The 23,920-nt window shown below is 43.5% G+C and overlaps 3 protein-coding genes across 9 annotated transcripts in view; 1 reads left to right on the forward strand and 2 right to left on the reverse strand.

The window, feature by feature from the left end:
- Window positions 1-6,589, forward strand: part of zdhhc2 (zDHHC palmitoyltransferase 2) — a 12,468-nt gene extending 5,879 nt beyond the window's left edge. For 2 of the 3 annotated variants that reach the window (XM_030367715.1, XM_030367718.1), the window contains exons 4-14: window positions 138-258; window positions 688-757; window positions 1,186-1,218; window positions 1,853-1,973; window positions 2,109-2,147; window positions 2,342-2,474; window positions 4,061-4,187; window positions 4,618-4,707; window positions 4,815-4,927; window positions 5,016-5,091; window positions 5,201-6,589. In XM_030367715.1, coding sequence (XP_030223575.1) covers window positions 138-258; window positions 688-757; window positions 1,186-1,218; window positions 1,853-1,973; window positions 2,109-2,147; window positions 2,342-2,474; window positions 4,061-4,187; window positions 4,618-4,707; window positions 4,815-4,927; window positions 5,016-5,056 — 888 coding nt within the window. In that variant the 3' untranslated portion in view covers window positions 5,057-5,091; window positions 5,201-6,589. The remainder of the gene's footprint in view (window positions 1-137; window positions 259-687; window positions 758-1,185; window positions 1,219-1,852; window positions 1,974-2,108; window positions 2,148-2,341; window positions 2,475-4,060; window positions 4,188-4,617; window positions 4,708-4,814; window positions 4,928-5,015; window positions 5,092-5,200) is intronic. The other variant, XM_030367717.1, reaches the window with a different exon arrangement.
- A 99-nt stretch (window positions 6,590-6,688) lies between these two features.
- On the reverse strand, window positions 6,689-12,833 carry cnot7 (CCR4-NOT transcription complex, subunit 7). 5 transcript variants are annotated; one of them, XM_030367719.1, is made up of 8 exons: window positions 12,682-12,833; window positions 12,238-12,321; window positions 11,903-12,029; window positions 11,356-11,549; window positions 10,672-10,833; window positions 10,051-10,195; window positions 8,999-9,109; window positions 6,689-8,350 (listed from the first exon to the last, which is right to left on the reverse strand). In XM_030367719.1, the coding sequence occupies exons 2-8, from the start codon at window positions 12,282-12,284 to the stop codon at window positions 8,219-8,221; spliced, it is 918 nt and encodes a 305-aa protein (XP_030223579.1). In that variant the 5' UTR covers window positions 12,285-12,321; window positions 12,682-12,833; the 3' UTR covers window positions 6,689-8,218. The 5 variants fall into 5 exon arrangements, with proteins under 5 accessions (XP_030223579.1, XP_030223580.1, XP_030223581.1 ...); XM_030367720.1 differs by having other exon boundaries at window positions 12,746-12,831; XM_030367721.1 differs by lacking the exon at window positions 12,238-12,321.
- A 265-nt stretch (window positions 12,834-13,098) lies between these two features.
- mtmr7a (myotubularin related protein 7a) lies at window positions 13,099-23,876 on the reverse strand. Its single transcript, XM_030369134.1, has 14 exons — window positions 23,495-23,876; window positions 23,036-23,158; window positions 22,703-22,865; window positions 22,131-22,288; window positions 21,673-21,801; window positions 20,516-20,650; window positions 19,991-20,123; window positions 18,077-18,186; window positions 17,544-17,669; window positions 16,248-16,297; window positions 15,872-16,072; window positions 15,317-15,451; window positions 14,970-15,096; window positions 13,099-14,568 (listed from the first exon to the last, which is right to left on the reverse strand). The coding sequence occupies exons 1-14, from the start codon at window positions 23,516-23,518 to the stop codon at window positions 14,236-14,238; spliced, it is 1,947 nt and encodes a 648-aa protein (XP_030224994.1). The 5' UTR covers window positions 23,519-23,876; the 3' UTR covers window positions 13,099-14,235.
- Window positions 23,877-23,920: the final 44 nt, after the last annotated feature.

A 23,920-nucleotide genomic window follows, 5' to 3' on the forward strand; every position in this document is an offset into this window, starting at 1 on the left:
GTTCAGCGAGCTTCAACATGCATCACAGACGGTACACAAAAAAACACCGGTACAACACAAAAACACATAGTGTTTTTCGTCCAGCTTTGTAAAACTGTTTACGTGTAGTATTATCCTTCCCTGTGCCCCACATTCAGTTCCACCTGTCCTACTCGGACAAGGAGCTGCTGGAGCGTGCCGACCGGGGCGAGTCTCAGCAGGAGATCCTAAGACGGCTGGCCAAGGACCTGCCCATCTACACCCGCACCAACTCTGGAGGTACCGGGGGGGCTTTAGGGGACCCCCTCAGCTGCTGTGGTCAGATAAGACCCACCGCATTCAAGGAGACCAAACAGTGCTGGCTCCGGTATACTCTCTCGCTGAGCATCCTAGAGATGGGGTAGTGTGTAGTAGTAAAGGTTCTGGGTTGAACCCAATGTCCACACTCGAACAATCTAACCTAAAGCATCTCGGAGAAAAATGCCTAAAACCTTCTAGCAATTCAAACAATTTCCCCTTTTAAGTCACTTTAGTTAAAAGCATCTGCTCGAGAGGATAACAATTCGTCAAATATTTACAGTACATTCACATACAAGCTGGTGGTCGGAGAACAGACTGGGCCTCAGTCAGCCAGTCTGCTACCGATGGTGGCGTGTTGGGTGTTGAGTGTTGTTGTGTGGCGGGGAATTTATCGTCGTCTCTTCACAGCCATCCGCTTCTGCGACCGCTGTCAGCTGCTCAAGCCTGATCGATGCCATCACTGCTCAGTCTGTGATAAGTATGGCTTCTCTGCACACTCACACACACACTGAACGCGTTCACGTACACACACACACACACACACTGAACGCGTTCACGTACACAGTACACACACACACACACACACACACTGAACGCGTTCACGTACGCATGCGCACACGCACACGTACGCGTATACTCACTCACACACACACACACACACACACACACACACACACACACACACACACACACACACACACACACACACACAGACATACACATAGAAGCATACACATAAACATACACATAAACACACACACACACACACACCGAACGCACACACACACACATACACGTACACATGTGCATAAACACACACACACACATGCACGCACACACATTTACACACACATTTAAACATTGGACTCACTGACCCGTGCTGTGTTTTGTTGTTCTGTGTTGCAGATGTATTCTGAAGATGGATCACCATTGTCCCTGGTAAGCATGATGATCTTTTATCATTTGGGGAATAGAGTGGCTAGGGCTACTTGTAGCTAGGGCTAGCATGAGGTGGATTCTCAGCTCTCTTTGTGTGTGGGCTAGGATTGTGTTCATATTGGTCAGGTTTCTGGGTAACGTGTATAAGAAGACTCCTGTATTGATAGCAGATTGTTGATGATAACAAAATGACAACAGGCGATCGCAAGGATCCTTGGGTTGGAACAATGCCTCAAACATTGAAATTATAAACACATAATGTACATGATGAATAGTGACACAACATTGAGACATATATATATATATATATATATATATATATATATATATATATATATATATATATATATATATATATATATATATATATATGTATGTATATATATATATACTGTATATATATATATATGTATGTATATATATATATATATGTATGTATATATATATATATACTGTATACATAATATAGATATATGTAGACTGATATTCTATGTAGAGAGGTACACAGACAGATAGATAGACTGGTGGAAAGATAGAAAAACAGACAGACAGACATAGATGGATAGGATTGATCAATTGAATGATTGTTGGATCCTTATTAACCTGAATAATTTGATTTCCGTCCTGCCTGCAGGGTAAACAACTGTGTTGGATTCTCCAACTATAAGTATTTCATGCTCTTCCTGGCCTACTCCTTACTCTACTGCCTATTTATCACTGCCACAGATCTTCAATACTTCATCCGATTCTGGACGGTAAGTAGCGGTTCACGCAGTATAGTATTCATGTGCCTGCACTCGCTGTCTCTGGTGTTTGGTGGCAAATCCTGAATTTTCCTTCAGCAAATGATAAATTGAATACTTTGATTATTTATGTTTTTGCTTTGCAAGGCTGAAGGTAGAGCGCATGATCGTCTGAAAGAATACCTGGTATGAGCCAATCAGATGATGAGTAGCACTAAAACAGCATTAACAATTAATTAATAAGAAGACTAGTTGGTTGTAGAGTAAATCAATTCAATTTACTGGCTAGACTAACTCACTAACTAACTAATTGTGGGGTACTTGGGTACGTTCTGAGTGTTGACCTGTTGGTTTTCGTTTGCGACCTTTGACCTCTCCAGAACGGACTTCCAGACACGCAAGGCAAGTTCCACATCATGTTCCTGTTTTTTGCCTCCTCCATGTTCTCCGTCAGCCTGGCCTCTCTGTTCGCCTACCACTGCTGGCTGGTCTGCAAGAACAGATCTACACTGGGTGGGTAGGGGTGTGTGTGTGTGTGTGTGTGTGTGTGTGTGTGTGTGTGTGTGTGTGTGTGTGTGTGTGTGTGTGTGTGTGTGTGTGTGTGCGTGTGCGTGTGTGCGCTCTCCAGTTTGTACACAATGCCATGTCAAAGTGGCTTAAAGGTGCAGTGTATGCTTTGTTCCATCTAGTGGCAAGATTTCAGATTGCAACCAGCTGAACCGTCTTATTTTAATGGGATTATCACTCTCAAAAACATACTTATATATTATATTATAATTTATTATTATGTTCAATTTATGCCAAGTCTGTTTCACTAGATGCCACCCAATTATGCCCCCTGTACCCTTAACACTAGTCTAGATGTTTATTCTCCAATACTGCTTGCAGCATCTCAACAGGGTCATCCCTATGTTCCCCGGGTCCTATGTTCCCCGGTCACATACATATCGGGGAACATAGGACCCTTTTTGGGAAAAGCGCGGAACATAGGACCCTTTTTTTTTTTAAAAAGGGTCCTATGTTCCCCAGTCTCATACAAAGAGAGGACCATAGGACACGGGGAACATAGGACCCGGGGAACATAGGACCCGGGGAACATAGACACACTCCCATCTCAACCACATTGAACGGTTCTGTGCTTGAACCCCAGGTCTCGCTGTAGGCATCCTTGAACAAGATTCCCTTAACCTACATGCTTCTTAGCGACATTGTATCTCTATTTGTAATGCTTTGGATACAAGCATCTGTGAGGTAGGCAGACTAAATGGTAAAATACTAAATAGTAATTTGAATGATGATCTGTTTTACCTCCACCCTCCTATGGGTTAGAAGCATCTAACTGAAGCCCTTATCAATGCCCTGATTTAATAAAGACTACATTATTAAACATAGCTCTCTCATTATGTGGGCACAGTGGAACACTTTGTCTTTGATTGGAATGAGTGGATTACCGAGGGGGTACGTTACACTGTAATGCTATGATGCTAAGCAGCTTAGTAATGGACACTGCCATGTTAGCCCCCTTGCTATATGTTAGCCCCCTGCTGCTACGCTAGCCTGCGCTACGATGCCCTCACAGGAATAGCAATCAAGCCTGGTAGTAGTGTCCACCAACTACCGTAGCTTTAAAATGTATACTCAAATTCATCAAAATGTGATATGATAATATAATTAGTTGTAATATCGCATCATGAAGATGAAAGGTGAAGGATTGTAGAAAGAAGGAGTAAGGCTTTTATTCAGTTACCCTTAAAATACCATGAGTGATACAATTATTGGGCGTCCTAAGTGGAGATTTGAACCCCTAACCAAGGCAATTGCAGTGCCATGCGATACTAGATACCACAGGACTGTGGAGCGCTTCATGTTAATTTTCATCGAGAATATAAATCACAGTGTCCAGTAAATAAAAGTTTAAGGCAAAGAAAGACAAGTTTATTTACATTGCATTGCACCGCTCAAACAAGGGCTATTCAGGGGGCTTAACATAAGCATGATCCACACTGGAAAACATTCTAAAGACATTAAACGGAGGTATTATTTCAAGAGAAACGTAAAGTAGGCAGAGCTTAACTCTAGCTTGTGTCTGTGTCTCTCAGAGGCGGTGCGAGGCCCTGCCTTCCGCCACGGAACCGACAAGAACGGCTTCGGTCTGGGGTTCAGCAAGAACTTCCGCCAGGTGTTCGGGGATGAGAGGAGATACTGGCTTCTTCCTGTCTTCTCCAGGTAAAAACTATGACATCTCCTCTAGAGTCTCACCTCTGTCGTTTTCAAGCAGAGCAACTGACATTTTTGTTGAGGTTTTAAGCATGTAGCTTACCCTTTAAAACAAATTGGCATATGTATAGGCAGGGTTGCCAAGTTTCATTGTAAGTTTGGAGTGAGATTACTAATTTGTGTTGTGGGCGGAGTGAACCAACATTTTGTAAAATGCGGCGACCCTTCACCCCACATAATTATTATAGAAACTTTACTTGAACAGCTTACTTTTTTAATCACTGCCCGGAAAAAAACCTTCTGTTACATGAATAGCATCAACACAATCATGGCCCTGTGTTGTGAATGATTGTTTAATACAGAACAGACATGACTCTTAGGCAATTATCGTTGGGTAATTTGACATGCATTGTAATGTAAGGTTACCCTCATGACTCAGTCTAGGAGATGGTTGCTCCTTCCCAACCTGTCTGGTCAACCAGGACGCAGAGCAGCCATGTTCCCCTGAAGGCCACAACGCTAACAAGATGTAAGTGTTCCATGATTTTGTTTAATTAATTAAAGGGAGCTAATCTTGTTATGGAATATTTCTTTCAGTCCTCTTTACTTATCTTTTTGCTTGGTTAATGTTTATAGTGCAACGGAAATCCAGTTTCCAGCCAAGCCACTGAGGGAGTCTCAGAGTCGCCTGCTCACTAGCACCCCCTCGTGGATAGAGAGTGACAGTGCAGAGGACAGAGAGAGGAATGGTAAACGATCGTTTCCATTCTTGCTTGTTTTTATCCCATCTTATAAGAAGAGAACAGTAGATTTGACTTAACCTGTGTCTTTCTGCAGGTACCAGCAACCCTATAATGATAATAGAACATGAGGCGTAGGCTTCTATTCAGAATCAAGACGTGTAACCCTAAACGTAAGTATCCTAAATGTAGTTCAATTCAATCTTCGCTCTATTATAGATGTTTAAACTAAACATGCTCAGAGTGTTTTTGGTCCAATCGGTTAATGCTTTCCTTCCCCAGTCCTGGGTGTGCCTATCAGGACGTGATGTGGTGTGACACGATGTCTGTGGTCGTTCATAATGCGTACAGCTGTATGCGTCAGACAAGGTTTACTTCATCAACACAGAATATGCAGAAATCACGACAATAATAACAACAACAACAACAATAGACCAAACCCGGAGACCTCTTAAAAGAGTCAACTAGTGAACAACAAAGGATACAAACAGGTTAACCCATTCAGTTCCTGAAAAGGAAGGGACAGGAACTGCATTCCAGAATATGAGACTTTGAGTTTGTCCATTTGTTAAGCACAGTATTGTAATGACTGGTTTTGCACTTTGTATAATATGAATATTAGTCTGGTTAAGCTGCTTTTGATAACACCATGAATGCTCAACAGTTTAAAGGGTTGCTCATTGCTGGGTAAATCTAGACCCCGTTTCTTTGATTGCTCATGCAAGAGTTTAACGGTAGAAATGAATGCTACATTTTGGTTTTGTGAAACAGTGCACATTATAGCTTCCAGTGACATTTGGGTTTTATGGGAGTCTCCAGTTGAAGGCCTTTATGTCAGTGTAGTTTCTTCTGCATTTTTGAGTGATATAAAAAATAATCTGGGATGGGCTCCCCCCTCTCCCTGACCCCATCATCTACATGCAAAGTGTTGTAAAAAACGAACCCAGTGCATGCTTGATCTCAGTGAAATCGAAATGCTTTGCCGTATTGAACTGTATGCAGGACAATGTTATTATTTCTCTCGTGCTTGTGATGAGTGTGTGAAGCTGTTTAGTGAATCTATGAACAAGGGCTCCGTTGTCTGACTGCTTGGGTTTTATGTGACCGTATGAGTGAGGGCGTGTGTCGCCCTGTCACAAACACACTGTTAATTTGTATTTCTCTGTATAACGGCAGTTGGCTTCCCTATGCCAGATAGTGCATGTAGGTCTGGCATAGTTTCCACCACACACTGCCAGATAATGTTCCCTGGTCTGTTTTCACCCAGAGGCGTCACTTCGGCCGGGAATCGCTCATAAGCGGTTCTTATTTGATTGGTTTATTTTTCCACAAATGTATTGAAAGTGGAAGCAAGAGCCGCAATGAGTATTTTAGGCTTATCGGATTGTGAAAAAAAGGACAATTACTGAATGTATTGCAGAAATAAAGAAAGGTTGCTATGGGTGCTTTGTTAAATTTGTACTTTCTGACCATTCTTTATTTCTCACACAGGTCATTTCAATGAAATAGTTATTCAACTAGTTTTCCTGTGATAAGTACTTGCTTGTTTTGAAATGCTGTATGGTGTCTATATTTTTCTATCAAACCGACTTGGGACGACCTCATTTTTAGGTTTATGAACACTCAGTTGTGCTGGCTTACAAAGTGAAAATAAAATGAGGTCATATTCTCCATCTCTCACTGAATGGCTTTTTATATGTATCTGATATACAGTATGATGCTGTGAATAGAGCAAAACACAACACAAGGACTCCAAACCAATCCAGAATGTTTAGTGTTATAAAAATTCCATGCCTTTATTTACAAAACCATATTTATTTAAGTATTGCATATTTAAAAAAGAAAAATCTTTTACATATTGTAAAAGATGTGATGAGGAAAAAAATATATATCAATTGAATACATTTCCATATCCTAACACTGATGGTCAACAGGTTGTGATACACACACACTTCAATCAATGTCCATGGAAGCTCTAAGTAGTCTCAACAACAACATTTATTCAAACGTCTTGGTTCATGCAGCAGGTTCCAAGCAGCATGGGTCGACTGTGAAGCAGTACATAAACTAACAGCACAAAATAACGTTTCATTCAATGAACAGAGCTACAATGTTGAATGTGTTCCACTGAAAGTCCAAGGTGCTTTTAGAGGCAGATTAAAAGGTAATGTTCCTTTTCCATCTCTCTCCCTCTGATGAGTAAAAGTAACTTTCTCTTATTACTATACTAAAATTCTACAAAACCTTCATTTCAATTAAAAATGAAAATGGGTCGAATTCTTCTAAATGTTGATGCACAAGGTCACCTTGTGGAAAAGGGTTTCTTTTTACCACTAGCTGTGTTTAACGATAAAGTGTTCAAGTCTCTCCTATGGTCATGTCTATTCATGTCGGTTGAAACAAACGATCATCAACCAGAAAAAGTGCTAATGAAAACCAATCAACACACAATAGAAAAAAAGAACAGTCCATGTCTGTTGATCTCTTAGGATTTGAGTTCAGAGCCTGGTTATTGCGATCCCACACAGAAAATGTATTGTGGGCTATCACAATACTTGCAAATATCACCAAGTCATACGCACATGTGAACACACTTTGAATTAAGTACCCAATATCGCTTTGCTATACTAGAGGGTTATAACTTGAGACTTTTAACGTCTGATAAATGGACAACTACTTTACGCGTTCACTCAACAACTGTCGTTACCAATGGGTCAGTTAATCAATGCAAGCGGATCAGGACCTGATGGAATAAATTAAAGCTAAACATGAGCATAGAGCCAATGTTAAGGCTGAGCTTTGTGGTGGGAAGACAAAATAAAGAAAACAAGATAGCTTCAAGATTAAGATAATAAGTCACGTGTAAAATGGGGGCAAAAAGGCAACAAAGACGACACCAGAAACTATTTCAGCTTTCCATATAAAATCAGGATCTGGTTAGTATTTTTTAAAGTGCAAAATGTCTACAGAACATTTTAGGAGAACTAAAATCCTGCTTGTTTGTCGTTCCACTCGTACCCACCCACAGAGTTAAACATTACATTTAACTAGACCAACCGGCTGCCATCCCTCCCGGCACGCGGCTCTCGATTTTCCTTTCCTCATTGTCTGCCATTTTTGTAGTTCCTCTACAATGAGCTGAGCATAGGAGGTGACAGCGGTTCTAGAATAAGTCTGCTTTTCAGCTTCCAGAATGATCCGGTAGCGATGGTATTCCGCTCTGATTGGAGGGGGGGCGATCCGTTGTCGAGGGAGAGGAGGGGGGTGGGGGGAGAGAGAGGGAGAGGTTCCGACGTGGTGTCATGACTGCTGTTTGTTGGCCTCTTCTTCGTAAGCATTGCCTGTTCCGTTCTGAACGTAAGCAGAGCCAGTGCCCAGGCCGTACAGGTGACCACAGTATTTAGCGTCGTCGATATGATCCTCAAAGAACATCTAGGAAAAAGTCAAAGGTGAGGCAACAGGGGTGGGATTCCCCCCCCCCCAACTCAGCCCCCCTTGAAATGTGGACAGTGGTGGGAGAGGCAAATTATCGTCATCATAATCCTCACAATCATCATAGTCTGAAACACAGTTTAGTCTGATTAATATTCACATTTAAATCCCAAGATTCATAAAGGACAAAGTGTTCGGTCAAATATTTGTGATTCGCTTTTTTATGGATTAATAATCTATGTGGATTAAAATATGCATTTGTGTTTTAAAGATGAAGGCAAAAAAGTATACATTCAATAAAGGGTTCAAAATGAACCCTTTGTTAAAAATGATATTATATGACTCAGTATTTGTCATGTAGCTCTTTCTGGGCAGCCAAAACCTCCTTACACCCACACCCACTAAAACTCCCTCATTTGCTTTCCTTGCGAGCATTGGTGGCTTCCACTTGACCCGAAACCGACCGTTTTGAGGGCCAGACGTGGCACTGAACTACCTGTCTGTCCACCATATTCGATCTCAGCATAAAACAAATACACTTTCAGCCAAGGCTAGTACAAGGAGCTGGACTGTGGCTTAAACGCGGTCGATTCAGAAAACGTTGCATGCGTTTCCAAGAGGACGGATACAAAGCCGCCTCCGCCCTACCTCTCTCATCTTGAAGAAGGCCATGCCCGTGAGCAGGGAGTCGGAGCCCGCCTGGTGCTGCGGGCCGATCCGCTCCAGCTCCAGCTGCTCCGCCACCTCCTGCAGGCCTCCCTGCCAAACCACACCCAGTGGTCACCTGCTGCACACCTGCCGGTACCACCCGCTCACTGTCTGTTTACCGCCTGGGTTCATCATGTTACTGTCTGGAAACCTCCTGGGTTCATCATGTTACTGTCTGTTTACCGCCTTGGTTCATCATGTTACTGACTGGTTACCTCCTGGGTTCATCATGTTACTGTCTGGTTACCTCCTGGGTTCATCATGTTACTGTCTGTTTACCGCCTTGGTTCATCATGTTACTGTCTGGTAACCTCCTGGGTTCATCATGTTACCACATGCTTACTATCTGGTTACCACCTGCTCACTGTCTGTTTACCGCCTTGGTTCATCATGTTACTATCTGGTTACCACCGGCTTACTGTCTGGTGACTTCCTGGTTTTCGCCTAGTTACCACCTGGTTAATCTATGGCTAGCTCCTGGGTACTATAATGGCAACTTTTTAGTTACTATTTGGTACATTCTGGTTACTATCTTGGTTACCATTCGCTATGTATCTGGTTACCTTCAAGTAACCACCTGGTTACCACATGGTAACTCTCTGGTTACCGTCTGGCAACTGCCTGTCTACCATCCGTCTTTCTGAGAATGATTGCCTGATTTCCAGTAGCCAATCAATATTTACCACACTTCAGATGAGATAACAGGTCATTAATCCCAATAAGCAAATTAGGAGGACTACAGCCAATCACATTAGGTCTACATTTAACCACATGACACAAAATGTATCACGTGCCTCCTTCTGAACAGCCAACAATTGGCTGCACTGAGTACCTTCTGGCTACCTCCTGGTTAACCTCTGCTCTGGTTACAGAATCGAGGCCGACACTCAACGCTAACTCCATGCTCAATGTGTCACGACGACGTGAAGTGAATTCACCTAGCGCTAGACTGAAAGCTCTGCTCACTCAGAATGTTTGGAGGGATGCATTACCTTAAGGTTTTTGCAACTCTTCATGAGGTACTTCACGTCGTAAATGACAGGGAAGTATAAGCGAAGGATCTCAAAGAAATCCACCTCCTCTTCAGGCAGTTTAGCGTTAGAGAGCAACTTGATCAGGTATCCAAAGTCATAGCCACTGAAACACACACACATACACACACGGTGGCTTTTAAAAAGAACAAGGTCATCATAAGTAGTCTGTTTCTCGTATAGCCAACAATCACCATTTGATGATCAATATGCTAACAGTAGTTGCTAAACAACGTAGCTTCCGTACACTCAAATGTGCCTTGGGACACTTATAGAGCATCACACAAAATGATGGACTGTGCTGACCAATGAGAGAGGGCAGCCGTGTGCATAATAACTGGATACCGCTACGCATGTACCTCCATTATATCCTGCTTTAAACTCTATTGATGCATCAACTGGCCACTGGACTTAATGGTCAACACTTAACCTTTAAAAACAAGAAAGGAAAACAACCAACAACCAACACATTTATCCACACAACTGAAATCTGACCGGTAGTAGATATATCCCACAACGCAGACACAAAATGGGATCATCACCAAATAGCGAAATGCAAGGGGTCTTTGGGAGGAAGCCTACCTGTGGAAGGACAGCCATTTGACCCCCTCACAGAGCACCACCCCGGAGGTCATCAGCAACTCGGCGAAGTAAAGCGTGTCGATGCCCTCGTCCTCGTGCTTCTTGAACTGAATGCCCGACGTGGTCAGGAGCTCGATGGAGTCCTGGGCATACATGTCCTCTCTGGGGACAGAACACAGAAAAAATTGTGCATTCTGGGAAGGGAGTCATCATGATGGCTGTATGTAACCTCAACCTGTGCAGAACATTTGAGAACTAGTACGAGTTCAGATAATAACGCTTTTAGAATGATTATGAATGACGCAAAATACTGTTTTCTATCAATACTATGATAGTCTATAAAAAGTCTTTATAAATGTAACTAGTTTGATATTCTGAAGTATTTTTTTTTCCATATTTGAGCAGAACCTTTAGGCAACATTTTCAAATATAGTCTGGCAATATCTATTTCTATAATCATATAATCAAATAATGAGTGCATTATTTAAAGTAACCAATACGCACATCAGATACCATCTAGTGCATTCATGGCAAGCAGATGAACGTTCGTTTACCATATTCCATCTTTCTACAAAATGAATTCAGGAACTTCCATAATAGACTTACACCCAAGAGAATGAAAAAAGAATAAGTGGCTTAACAGAAAAACGAACAAACAAGAGAGGGATAAAAATGAGGTCCTACGTAAGGTTGAACCTAAAGTTGAACTGCCACGTGGACGTTCCAGGTGGATATTCCCCTTCCTCATTCATAAAGGTGAGACCCAGCTGGATGATCTTTAGAAGGTCAACGTTGCAGCGCAGCAACTGGTATTGGTAGTCAGCGTTGCTGCGGAACTCCCCGATCGGCCTGGCAACTACACCCGGGAACTCTGTGTCCTAGTAACACAAAATATTACAATGCATGACATGTGACAACCCGTGCAACCAGATCTCTGGGATTATTCATTGAAAAGGATAACAAGATAAGAGATAATTACTTTTTTTATCCTAGACTTTACCGGACAGCATTAAGAATTAAAGAGATAGAAAAGTAAACAAATAATCTATCCATGTGCACAATATGAGTAACAGAAATGTTGACGCACAATGTACATTTGAACATCATTGACAGTTGATGGAAAACATTATTAATCATGTATGCTATTGTAATATTTTACATTATTACCGGTGTGTCTTAAGTGGTTCTTAACAAACGTTCTACATGCTGTGAGAAGAGAGGCATGCCTCACCATTGCAATGTAGTTGTACTTTCGAATAACATGTCGGATCCTCTTCAGCTCCTCATCCAGGTTGTTGGCCCAAACCTCACATATTCTTTGGCTGTGATCCACAGTAGCAGCGGGCATAGTGCCGCTTCTACATACAAAGCATTAAGCACAAAGGGACAACTTGGAGCTCAAGTTTTGACCCTGAGAAAATACTGACAGTTGATATTGCCACTCAAAAAGGACGGTAGGCCTACATGTCACTGCAGTGTCAATTGCAGCAAATGTAACCCACCCCCCCCTCTCAGCATCAGTTCACAGGGTTTAAGTGCCCCCTCTAAACGACGAGCTCACTTAACTTTAAAACGTCTTCCTTCCAGTGGGGCAACCTGTATCCGACGACCATATTATATCAAATAGGAGTTGTTCAAGCAGTCGTCGGCCTATGATATCAAAGGATCGTTTCAGGGTATTGTCAGAGCCTGTCAGACACCCAGTGGGCTTCCAAGACGTTAGCTCTTCACCATACCATTGACAATGTGCAGCTAGGTGGTAGGTAGCAATTAGCTTGCTCAAGAAACATTTGGATGTGAATTGGCAAATGCTCTCAGTAGGATCGGTCATTCAGACGTGTGTCATTGCTTAAGCGGTTGTCTAGCTCGGCAACGATCGTATGAATGTGCAAAACATGCAAATAGCTAGTGGCAGCTGCATCAGCAGCAGCACACCGGGAGCACAAAGTCGGTGCCACTTCCTCGCCTCAATGTGGCATTAAAAAGCTTACTAAGGCTACGTGAACTTACCGTTCCCCAGACTGGGCGGGTATGTTTATTCTTATACTATTAAAAACCTTCAAATGTTACCTACTTTGTTTTATCAGGGGCGTTTACTAACTTTTTTAAATAGTTACATTCAGTGTTGTATCGATATCAGCCTAGAGCTGCCATCATAGTCAGAACCTAGTACGTGACAACGTCATGACGTAGGCGTCCTAAGTCATCTGTGTGTGCGTAAGAATATTTCCGCCCACTTATTATTTACATTAAGACGTACAGCATGCACATCAGATTATTTTTGTATTTGTGTTCGTATCTCAGATTCTGACTATATATATTTGGTTCAATCAACCCAAAAAATAAATAAACACAATGATAAGCCAGGTAGTTTAAAATGCTTTGAAAGCACTGTACATAACAAGTTATGCAATTACACGGTTTGAATATCTTCAAATACATTTAATCAGGAATAGGACAATGACAACTTTAAGGAAATAAAATAAGAGTCAATGCTGCAGCTTACAGACATGGGAGCGCTTTAATATAATTTTTAAAACTTCCAAAACATTTAGCCAAACCTTTGGTTTTGCCACAAGCGACGAATAGGATTCCAAGATGACAATAACAATGTGAATAAAAAAAATCTAAACATACAAACACATGTCAAGTGTTCATCAGCAGTTTAGTGTCCAAATGGACCTCTTTCTTCCTCCAACCTTCTTTAGGCGGTTCAGTAGCAGGTCAATAAGTGTGATCACCTGTGATCTATTTGTAGGCCTACTTTGCCTCGTCATCCGGCTTTAAGAAGCCCTAGTTATTAACATGAGCACACATTCCAACACAAGACCCACACACTCAAACCCATTTGGATGAATGTTAAATATTCAGAGCTCTGATGATGAAATGTCAGGGGATTTAAATAATCTTGAGTAAATTGGACCAAAACCCTTTTGTGAATTTAGAAATGTAACCGCACTTGTAATAATACAGATACCAGATTATATAATTACATTATACAATATTGATTACACAGTGGTGAACTGATTTATACAGTGCATTTAACATTCAAATAGCTAGGTTCAGTAAGTATTCAGGTACGTTGATTTCCCTTTTTATGTTACTGTACAACATATAGCTTCAGTCTTAATACATACTCTTCAGAAATATTTGTTCAGCAGGTAGGACCTATTAATTGCCATTGAGCGTACTTAAGGTAAAGTGCTGAGCTTGAAATATCTGCCCCAAACCTTTGATCATTGCTCCCAATTGCATTAAGTTCTCCCTTTTATTATTAGGCCATAACAAAGAACAATTATGGTACTTTGATCAAGCCCTGATTAAATAAATGCAATTTTAACATCAGTAAATGGTATAAACCAACATTGGACACCAAAAGCAACCCTGCACGGGGCCGTTCAACACAAAACACACATTTAAATGCCAATATAGGCTAATCAATAACAAAATAAACCTTAAGCATTAACAATCCTCACTATACTTTGTTCGAGGGGCCCCTAGGCAGCTGCTAGCTTGCACACCCATTCAACCACTCTCGCCCCACTCTTTAAAACAACTTTTTCTTCAGGCAGCAGAGTAGGCAGCATCGTCCGGGTCGGGCTCTCCGGGGCCTTCCTCGCTGAGCTGAGAGTTAAAGCTTACGTCGGCGATGCCAGACTCCTGCTCGCTGCCGACGGAGAGGTCCGCCTCAGAGGTCTGGTTCTGGGGAGGCGTGAAGGCCAGGCCGTCCACCGGGGACCTCTGCTGACAGGGGCTGCTGGCGATGAAGCCCCCGCTGTAGTCCTGAGGCGTGCCGGCCTGGGGCACGAAGCCCCCGGGGGCCAGGCCCCACGACAAGGGGGGCCCCTCCTCTGCTTCACCGGTCCATTCCGGTTTGTTTTCCAGCTTTTCAATTTGCTGTTGAAAATGGGAAACAAATTAATAATAAAAAATAAATTAAAATCCGCCTCAGATAAATGTTAAACCACTATATACCGCTTGCGAGAAAGGTAAAGTGATGGGGCAGGATTGTCTCGTGGGTTACAGAACTATACATTTACATTTAGGGCATTTAGCAGACGCTTTTATATATACAGCATCATAACCGAAGGCAGCAGAGGAATATTAGTTACCATGGTTTGATCACCCTGACGGGTATTGTTCACCTGCAAGTTATTGGGGCTTCCAGCCTTAAAGGTTCTGGTTTCAAATCCCAATGTCTGCAGTGAAGTCTGTAGGATACTCTGAGCAACCCCTACAACGGCTTTAAAACACTGACTGAAAGTTGCTTAGGATCCACTCTGGCGCTGGCCTCTCACCTCTTTGTGTGATGCCAGCTGTTCCTCCAGCTGCACGGTCTCCTCTCGGACAGCCATCAGGTAGTCCTCCACCGACTGGCGTGGGTGCATCCCTCGGTCGAAGCGGTTATACAAACCGCTCCAGAACCTGCAGACATGGATGATTTAAAGCCAACCTCTCCAATGAATTTTGTCTCCTCCCTGATATTAGTATCTCACACTTCTTCAGGGAATAGGTTTTTTAGATTATACGGTTACATTGTCTCGGAGGTAACCGTTCTAGATCGGTTATCAAAACACACAGGGCATCATTTTAAACAATTTGAAATGAAAAAAAGGCATTATTGCTTGCTCTTGTTGTGTCTTACTTGAAACAGTAGGGGGCGGTAGAGGGACGGAGAACTCCTTGGCTCTGGCAGTTGTCGGTTCTGTACAGTGGGTTGATGTAGTCACCCCTAGTGTCCCACAGGTGCTTCCAGAGGGAGTGGGTTTTATCTCGTAGTCTATCAAGAGAGCAGAATCAGGTCAGACAAGAAGAAACAAGAGCCATGAAAGAGAGGGAACAACCCAATAAACAGGAAAAGGTAATCAGCCAAAACCCTCCATGACGATTTTAATAACAGGGCAGAATAGTCTAGACTAGAGGGTATTGTTTGACGGTGGGGACCAAACCCCAATGTCCGTAGTCATCCAGTAGGTCATCCCTGATCCCTGTAGAGTTTGGCTAAACGCATTAATTACATTTATCAGAAAGAAGGCGTTTGTTTGCTCAATGACTAAACTGTCTCTTGTGTTTGAGCCCCCTCGGAGTATTTCACACTTCTCATGTGCGACATCAAATTACTTCTACTGTGGGTCTGGACCCAGCCCGAGAACAAGGCCGGACCCCATACGACACGGTTGCCGTGGAGACGCAGGCTCACCCCAGCTGTTGCCTCTCTCGCTGGTTGTTCCCGACGAAGTTGCCATACTGGCAGGCGTACATGTGGTGGTGGACGGCGATGAGGAACCGCTCGTTGAACTCGAAGGCGCAGGGGAACTGCTCCGTCAGCTGCCACACACACTCCAGGAACTGGTCCATGACCGGGGACACCTCCTTGGAGTCCCCGTCCAGGTGGTTACACCTGGAGAGAGAAGGTGTCCGGGTCAGGGAGCAACAGAGACGGACAGAGGGACAGACAGAGACAGATTCAGAGAGACAGAAACAGAGACAGACAGACAGACAAGAGCGAGAGACAGTGTTAGAAAGAAGCACTTTGTCTAAAAATTAATTATATGTTTTTAAAAAGAACATCAAACCTGTGTGAGAACTTGTGTCCGAATGAGACCCATTCCCTCTCGATGAGAACCTAAGTACAAAAATACAATTTTGTGTGAGATACAGAATCATTCCCTCTCAATGAGAACCTGAGTCCAGGAATACAATGCTATGGGAGACCCATTCCCTCCGGATGAGAACCTGAGTGCAGGAATACAACGCTATGTGAGACTCAGTCCCACTCGATGACAACCTAAGAACAGGAAAACAATGTTCGATTTTCACAAAGCACAAGAAATGTATTTTGTGTGTCGTTACTTTTTTTAATCTAAAGAGAATGAGAGAGAGAGAGAGAAAGAGGGAGAACAGGGGTTATGGAGGAACGCATGAACCCCTTACCCTCTGCGTGAGGGGCCCAAGCCCCTGAGGAGAGGATTTCCATCGAATTTAGTCTGCCTGAGCTGCCTGTGGAACAAACCCCTGGTTACAGAGAGAAAATCATAGTCCTAGTCAGAAAGGAGGCAGCCAGACCAAGAAACGCAGACCCGCTGACCCCCTTCTGAAGGCGGGGGGGGGGGAAGCCAAGTCTGCCATGTGCAATCTGATTAGTAGTGAAGAGACGTCAACACAGAAATGAGGGTGCGAGAAATGTTCTAATGTAAACCGGGGTTGAAAATGTACTGCGTTGGGGGCAGCAACTTTCGGGGACTTCCACACCTCCAAAGACGCTCTGGTCAGGGCTCAATAAGAGGAGAACATGTTCACAGTTATTGCATACGTTTTTAATATTATCATTTGGCCATTTTACAGATGGATTATTTTCAAAGCCAATTACAGTGGATCCAGATACAGGTAATTAATGAGCAGGAAGGGTTAGAGGCATCTGGCTGCTTATCTGACAGCCTGCAGTCGGTAGTTAGTACGATTAGTCATCTTGAAGGGGATTTCGACGTCCATGTGTGTGTGAGTAGTGAGGGTAGTTGTGTGACACTATAAACACAGCACAGAACTCTACCTGCCTCGTGATCCTCACGTCTGCCCCCCCCCCCGAAGTTTCTCCCCAGGAGTGATTAAAGTAAATAGAGGTAGGATGCACAATACTTCATACATATCATTTCTTAACTATCGGTTAAGTATCTCACACATACTAGCACTAATTTCCAATGCCTTTGATCGCCGCAAAAAAAACAACAACGATAACAGTCAAGTCATGTAAGCTGGTAGCCACTGAAATGCCTTCCAACTGAATGCATTCCTAGAGCCGGGCTCGACAGTGCCTCGAGACCCCTGACCTGCTTGGCAGCAGAGAGAGTCATAAGGGGTGGCTGGTGTCCTACCATGAGGCCCTTGAGGCTGCGGTAGTAGGGCTCCAGCAGGACGCAGGCCACAGAGCACACCTGGGCTGTGCGGTCCCAGCCGTCTGAGCAGTGGACCAGCACACTGGCGCCCTCCTCAGAGATGGCCTGCGGACACAGCCACGGCAGAATCACCAGGACAGCCACGGTGACATGTGAGCGCCAGGGATGTTTGTGCACATACACAGAGGTCCACGCGTGCACATGCACATGCACAAACGTCTACACAGACATCCACAAACACGCGCACAGAAATCCACACACACACACACACACACACGCGCACAGACATCCACATACGTGCAGACATCTCCACACACGTGCACAGACATCTCCACACACACACGTGCACAGAAATCAACACACACGCGCAGTTATCCACACATGTGCAGTTATCAACACACGTGCAGGCATCCACACACACACATCTACACAAACATCCACACACGTGCACAGACATCCACACACACAAGACAGGAGAGGGAGGAGGGGATGGTTTAGCCCTCCAAGCTGACCTTTGCAACAAAGACACCGGCATCCAGTACGGCTTTGATGTGCTTCAGCCAGCCTGAGCCCTCCAGTCCCTCCAGAAAGTTTGCCATGGAGGGGGTCCGCAGCTCACACACTGCAACATACAACACAGCTGTCTCAGCCCCAGGAAACACACTGGATAACACCAGAGTTTATTAAAACCTGCACGTTCCCAGGGAGACCCAGATCCTAACCGCAAGACTGGATGTAGGTCACCATCCTGGTGGTGACGGTTCAGGTTTCTCCTTGACTGCTGTAAGGGCTTTGAGTTTGTTTGGATCCTCTCGTTCGAATGTGTGTTGAGACAAAGTCCAGCTACGACATCAACGGCATACACAAATATACATCTATTGCTGCATCATCGTGCCCTCAGTTTGTTTTTCTAGAAAAACTCACGTGTATCGAGTTCCATTTTCCATTTTAGGAGTTATGGGTAAATATTTGATAGTTCACTCTGGGTGCAGAGGGACGGTGTGTTGACAATTCATTTAGAGATGACAAATTGCCACATAAACACTCCACACGCCCATAAAAGGGGGACACGCTTGTCGCTGCATGTCTGAGTACGAAAACATCTGTTCTCCGTTCCTACAGGCTGTGGACAACATGACCAGCTGACATGTGCGACCGCGCATATCCTCCGGGGATCCAATTACAAGTGTTGACTCAACAGAGAGCCAATCACAATACTGGCTCCCCGTGGGGCGCCAATAGCAGCAGTTCCAAGTCCGAGGATCTGCCAATAGAAGCTGGTGTGGTTCCGGCTTAATGATAATACACAACAAAATACATAACTACTTGGTACCGAAACGGAGTTCAAGAAACCACTAACCAACACGGCAGTGGGGAAGAAAAGGCCTTGGAATTCAATTTCAATTGAAGATCAAGGGAGAAGGAGCTCAAAGCGAAAGCCAAAAAGAAGAAATCCCGGCCAATCAAAAGTTGAAGGATGCAGCCTACTCCAGCACCGACAGGGGGCACAGAGTTATCACAACTAAGACCAAACCTTAACTTTATTTTTTTCCAACTCCCATCATCCCTTCTCACGCCCTCAGACTCTCTTGGGGGGGGGGGGGGGGATGAGGCTCGCTCCAGGAAACCAAAATAGTTCCTAAATCAAGTCCAGATGGATTCAAAGACTTCCTAGGCACACCCCTGCACTTTACCCAGAAAACCCTCCTCCTATGGGGTCACCCGGGCACCGAGCGCAGAGGCAGTGCACCAGAGTACATGTGAAAGCCACAGGAGACGGTGGAGTTGTAGTACAGAGTGGGGATGATGTGATGATAAGACTGAGGAAAACCTAAACATCATGTGTGCCGTTTGGCGGGGGGTGAGACGAGGTGAGGATGTAGCAATCTTCATGTACTATTAACGATGTCCTGTTGTTACCTCCTCCAGTCCACACTAACGCAGAAACCTCGGCAACTGTGCTAGTTAGAGTGTTGGAAGGTACAGAGATCCATGTCCACACATTTACCTGTAGGCAGTCTTGGGCAATACCCAGCCTTCCTACCTGCTCCTTAACAAGGTGTACTTTATGTAAGAATATAGCAGAAGAGAGTAATATTTTGAAACAAAACAACCAAAAAGGTCCAGTCCCTCGCTCCCTACGTTTCTCCCTAAGTGTTGCATTTCATGCACATGTGATTGGACAGAAATTACAAGGGAGCAGTCTAGAATAGACATTGGTTCTTAACGAAGCAGGCGCAGTAAATGTAAAACAGATTTTATCACAGATATTTTGCTTACTCTTATAGCTGAAGGATATGCCATGTCAAAAAAATTACACTCAAATAACAGCTCTTATGTTTTACCTACAGCACCTTCAATGATCTGAATTCACTGTATGTCACTCGAGATAAAAGATGTTATTTAGTCTAGAGGTGATTCATTACCGTCCAGCATCTTCTGTTGACTGCTTCTCATGACGTGGATGTTCTCAATGCTGATGAACTGGAACTTTATGTTGGAGTAGTGGTCTTCATTTTCATAGCCTTTTCCCGCTGCGCGATTTGCAATCGCATTTAACTGAAAATACATGACACAATAGAGTTAGAAATATATATATATATATAATTTAAAAATAACTCAAAGGTAAGATTGCCACTTAAACTATGAACACCATTCTAAAATGTCGTGGCTAGTATACTTGCAAGTATGCATTACGTATGCAATTATACATGTTCAAATAATATTAATCGGATTTCCCGCAAAGAGGTCAGGAAAAAGACATGCATACATACATACACACACATAATAAGAATATATAATATTTTATTAATTTATAAATATACATAATTTCATTCTGCCCAGCTGGCAAAACACTGTCGGTCAAAATAAAAGCGCACCTGAACATACATCAGAGTACTTTAGGAGCTTGTGTTTTCCAAAGCCATTCATGGGCCCCCAAAAGGTCTCACCTTGGGCCGGGTGTCCACCACATACATGAAGTCACTGCGGGGGTTCGACCTCCGGATGGCCTCCAGCAGCTGCTCATCCTCCAGGCAGCGTGCGCTGAAGCCCGACAGGGGCTGGCTGCTTCTGCAGATGGCCGCCTAGCGGGAAGACAGAGGCGGTATTAGATTATATAGGCTTTAATCCTTCCATTCCTCCTTCCATCCATCCATCCATCCGTCATTCATCTATAAATGTATCATGCAGCTATTCATATCATCCACCCAAATCACTCATTCATCCATCATCTACCACTTATCATTCATCTTTCACCTATAAGCCATCCATCTATTCACCCGTCTTTCTATGATTGCAGTTCATAGTTCATAACAAGGAAAAACAAAATAGCTCTGTGCACTTGGAAACATCACATCTTCACTGTGCCATGCTTCTCTTTATTCCCCAAACACACGGACAGAGAGCCAAAGCGAGGTCAGTGCTCCAATGTTTTTTTAATTGGGGTGAACACAACCGAGCAGGCTCGTAGAATAACACAGAATCACTGACTCCAGCATTTTATTTTTGGTTGTTCAAGGGGCGGTTAATCAAATATGCATGTTTTATTTAAAAGGAAGGGACCCTAGGGACAGGCCATTGGCCTTAGTTGTAAGTGATAGTGGTCTCTGTCACGTACCACAGAGAACAAATGGTAAGCGAGAGAATATGAGCACAGAGGGCACCACAACCGAGCCTCAATCCTGGGAAGTTGACCCAACAAACATAACTCCCTACTAGTCAAATGTAAAAGGAAATACAAATTTAGAGCTGATCATCTAAAGAGGTTAGATGACCCCTAGTCTTTCTTGGCTTGCTCAAACTGTCCTATCAACTGCTGCTGCTGCAACTGTTGTTTGTACTTCCTGAGAGAGGACGTCCCATATCAAACACTTTATGACACACGCACGCTGTAAACTGAGCAGATGCATTCCCTATTGCCAACAGGTCTCACCGTATGAACATTTATGTTTATGTACTCACGTTGAATATATATTTAGCATTGATTGAAAATCTTGACCAATGCATATGGTTCAACTACCAAGCATTGCCAATATAAATGTTTCACTAAAATTAAATATCAATGAAATTAATATTTTAACGATAAGGGGCCAACAGTGGGGCGTACCTGGTTGTCTTTGCAATAGTAGGACAGCGTGGGGAACCTCCCCCTGCTCCTGAATTTGGAGCTGCCCACGATGACTTGCTGCGTTGCTGACTCAGGTACGTAGAGCTCCGCCGGGTACGTGTCACTCACCTGGGCGGACCACACACCCATCAACATTGCTTTTTTTATTTGTCCATATAAGACAAGACTTTATTAATCCACGAAGGGCAGTTCAGGCGTTGCAGCCGCCGAAGGAAACGGTGCAAATAAAAGTTTCGATGAAATACAAATAAGAATACAGATATGTCTGTAAATGCCACGTCAATGTATAAAATAAACTCGTGGCAAATTAGCAAGAAATGTTCAACGGCAAATCAAACCACGACACAAACCCATTTCATACCTATGATTAATCAGAGATAGTTTTTAATCAAGCTGGGGTAAACCTCTCATGGGAGCAGGGACAAAGGGCTACTGACCTTGTAGCTCTGGTTGACAGGGGAGGACTTCCAGAGGGAGTTGGGTATTCCCAGTCTGCGGTACTCAGCCTTGAGGTTCAGAAAGCTCCACTCCTCCTTCCTTTCCGCCTCATCCACGTTGGGCTTGTAGGAGAAGCAGTATAGTTCCTCATATTGTTCTGAAGAGGAACACACATGATTCAAACCTCAATCCAACAAATGAAACGCCATGTCCACATTGCATAGGAACAAGAACCCTTTTAATGAGCAGACAAAATCGACAAGCAATATATGATTTGCAAGTAACAACTATTTAATAAATATGACTTTAACAATAGCCAAACAGCTAAATAGTAGAGATTTAATAGATACAGGTACGGTATTCTTTAGAAAAACTACAACAATATTGAAAAGATTTGACACAGTATTGGTTGTTAGCCAAATGAGTTAGTTTTAATCCGCTTTGGAGGAACTATCCCCAGGCTGATCAATGAATGTATTGCAGGGCTAGTGAGATTGATCCGATATAGGAGAGCTGTAGTTTTGTCGCATGGTGTAACAGGCTCTTTGACTTGGGTTAGGATGGCACTGACCTGGCTGGGACAGGCGCTGTAAAGATGCTTGGATATGAACACAGTCCTGCTCTTGAGGGAAGACAAAATGAAGAACCTGGAAGTTCTTGCAGTGAATGAGTAGTGGGGACCCGGTGGATGTGTTGACTTGTTTTTCCAGCCGGCAGATTAAACTGTGAAGCACCTGATAAGATTAAAGGAAAGGCAGACCAAAAGGTCACTTTCACTTTCAAACAATGTCGCCTGTCTAGTCTAATGCATGCTGTGCTTTAACATGTATTACAGCATATAGAGATATTTGGCCAATGTGGTCTGTGGGACAGTCACATGTTGGGAGAGTAACTGTTTGCCTACCCATGTTTCAGAGCGCACTTGAGTCTCGCTCTCCACATATATAGAATGTGTGGCGGTCAGGTAGAGCGTGCCCACACAGGACCTTCTGGGACTCAACCTGTTCAAAAGTCTCACGTTCTCCGCCTGAATGAGGAGAATACGACAAAAACAATCAAACACACTGGGCGAAGTAGGCTACAGCTAGCCGCTGAACGGACTATCTGGTCACGATGAATGAACGTTGGCCTACCGGTAAACAAATGGACCACGCCGTGAGAAAACGGGATTAATCGGAGTGCATACGTGTCCACCTGGCACGCACACCCTTATCATCACGATGCCAGATCATTTCAATTAAAATACTAAGACACTTTTGCGAAGGATTATCGAATGAATCACTGCAATCGTGCAGCTGGGTTCCTTTCATACGTTGTATGGAATTGGAAATGTATTCACTGAAATCAGAGACACATTGGTTACCTTTGGTAGTCGGATATGCTCCATTGCCAAAAACAGCTGTCTCACAGCTGTTCTATTTCCGGTGACAAAATAGTTAAGGCTAATTATAATGCTACACTTCGCATATCGGCCCGAGAGTTTTGCATCATTATTATTCTTCTGTGAACCTTAGGTAAAACGACCATAATATTTGTCAGCCTATCATCATAAAACCAGATTCGTCCACAAGGTCCTAGAGCCTGCCATATAAGAGGCGTCGTGTGAATAAACTAAATATGGACCATGGGACCCGACGCCTGTTTAATTGTTTAATTACGGGGAAACGGAAATAAATATGCACATCCACTAAATCTTGATTGCCTCTTTTGTCCTGAAAATAGACTAAAGCGGAGGCGTCTTTGGGTCGCTTCACATCCAACCACTGTATGGACAAGTAGCACGTTGTGG

Source organism: Gadus morhua, chromosome 10 (assembly GCF_902167405.1).
Source record: "Gadus morhua chromosome 10, gadMor3.0, whole genome shotgun sequence".
NCBI lineage: Eukaryota > Metazoa > Chordata > Actinopteri > Gadiformes > Gadidae > Gadus > Gadus morhua.

Bases quoted from the DNA above. Each gene is read 5' to 3' on its own strand.
- cnot7 (XM_030367719.1), bottom strand. From the start codon at position 12,284: ATGGTCGTCGGATACAGGTTGCCCCACTGGAAGGAAGACGTTTTAAA. The intron at 10,834-11,355 runs GTAGGACCTCAT...TTCTGTCCCCAG, and splicing joins AACTTTAGGTTCAACCTTAC to AGAGGACATGTATGCCCAGG. The intron at 10,196-10,671 runs GTAGGCTTCCTC...TGTGTGTTTCAG, and splicing joins AAATGGCTGTCCTTCCACAG to TGGCTATGACTTTGGATACC.
- mtmr7a (XM_030369134.1), bottom strand. From the start codon at position 23,518: ATGGAGCATATCCGACTACCAAAG. The intron at 21,802-22,130 runs GTCAGTAGCCCT...TGGTCCGCCCAG, and splicing joins CTGTCAACCAGAGCTACAAG to GTGAGTGACACGTACCCGGC. The intron at 18,187-19,990 runs GTAATGAATCAC...TGTATGTTGCAG, and splicing joins TCAACAGAAGATGCTGGACG to TGTGTGAGCTGCGGACCCCC.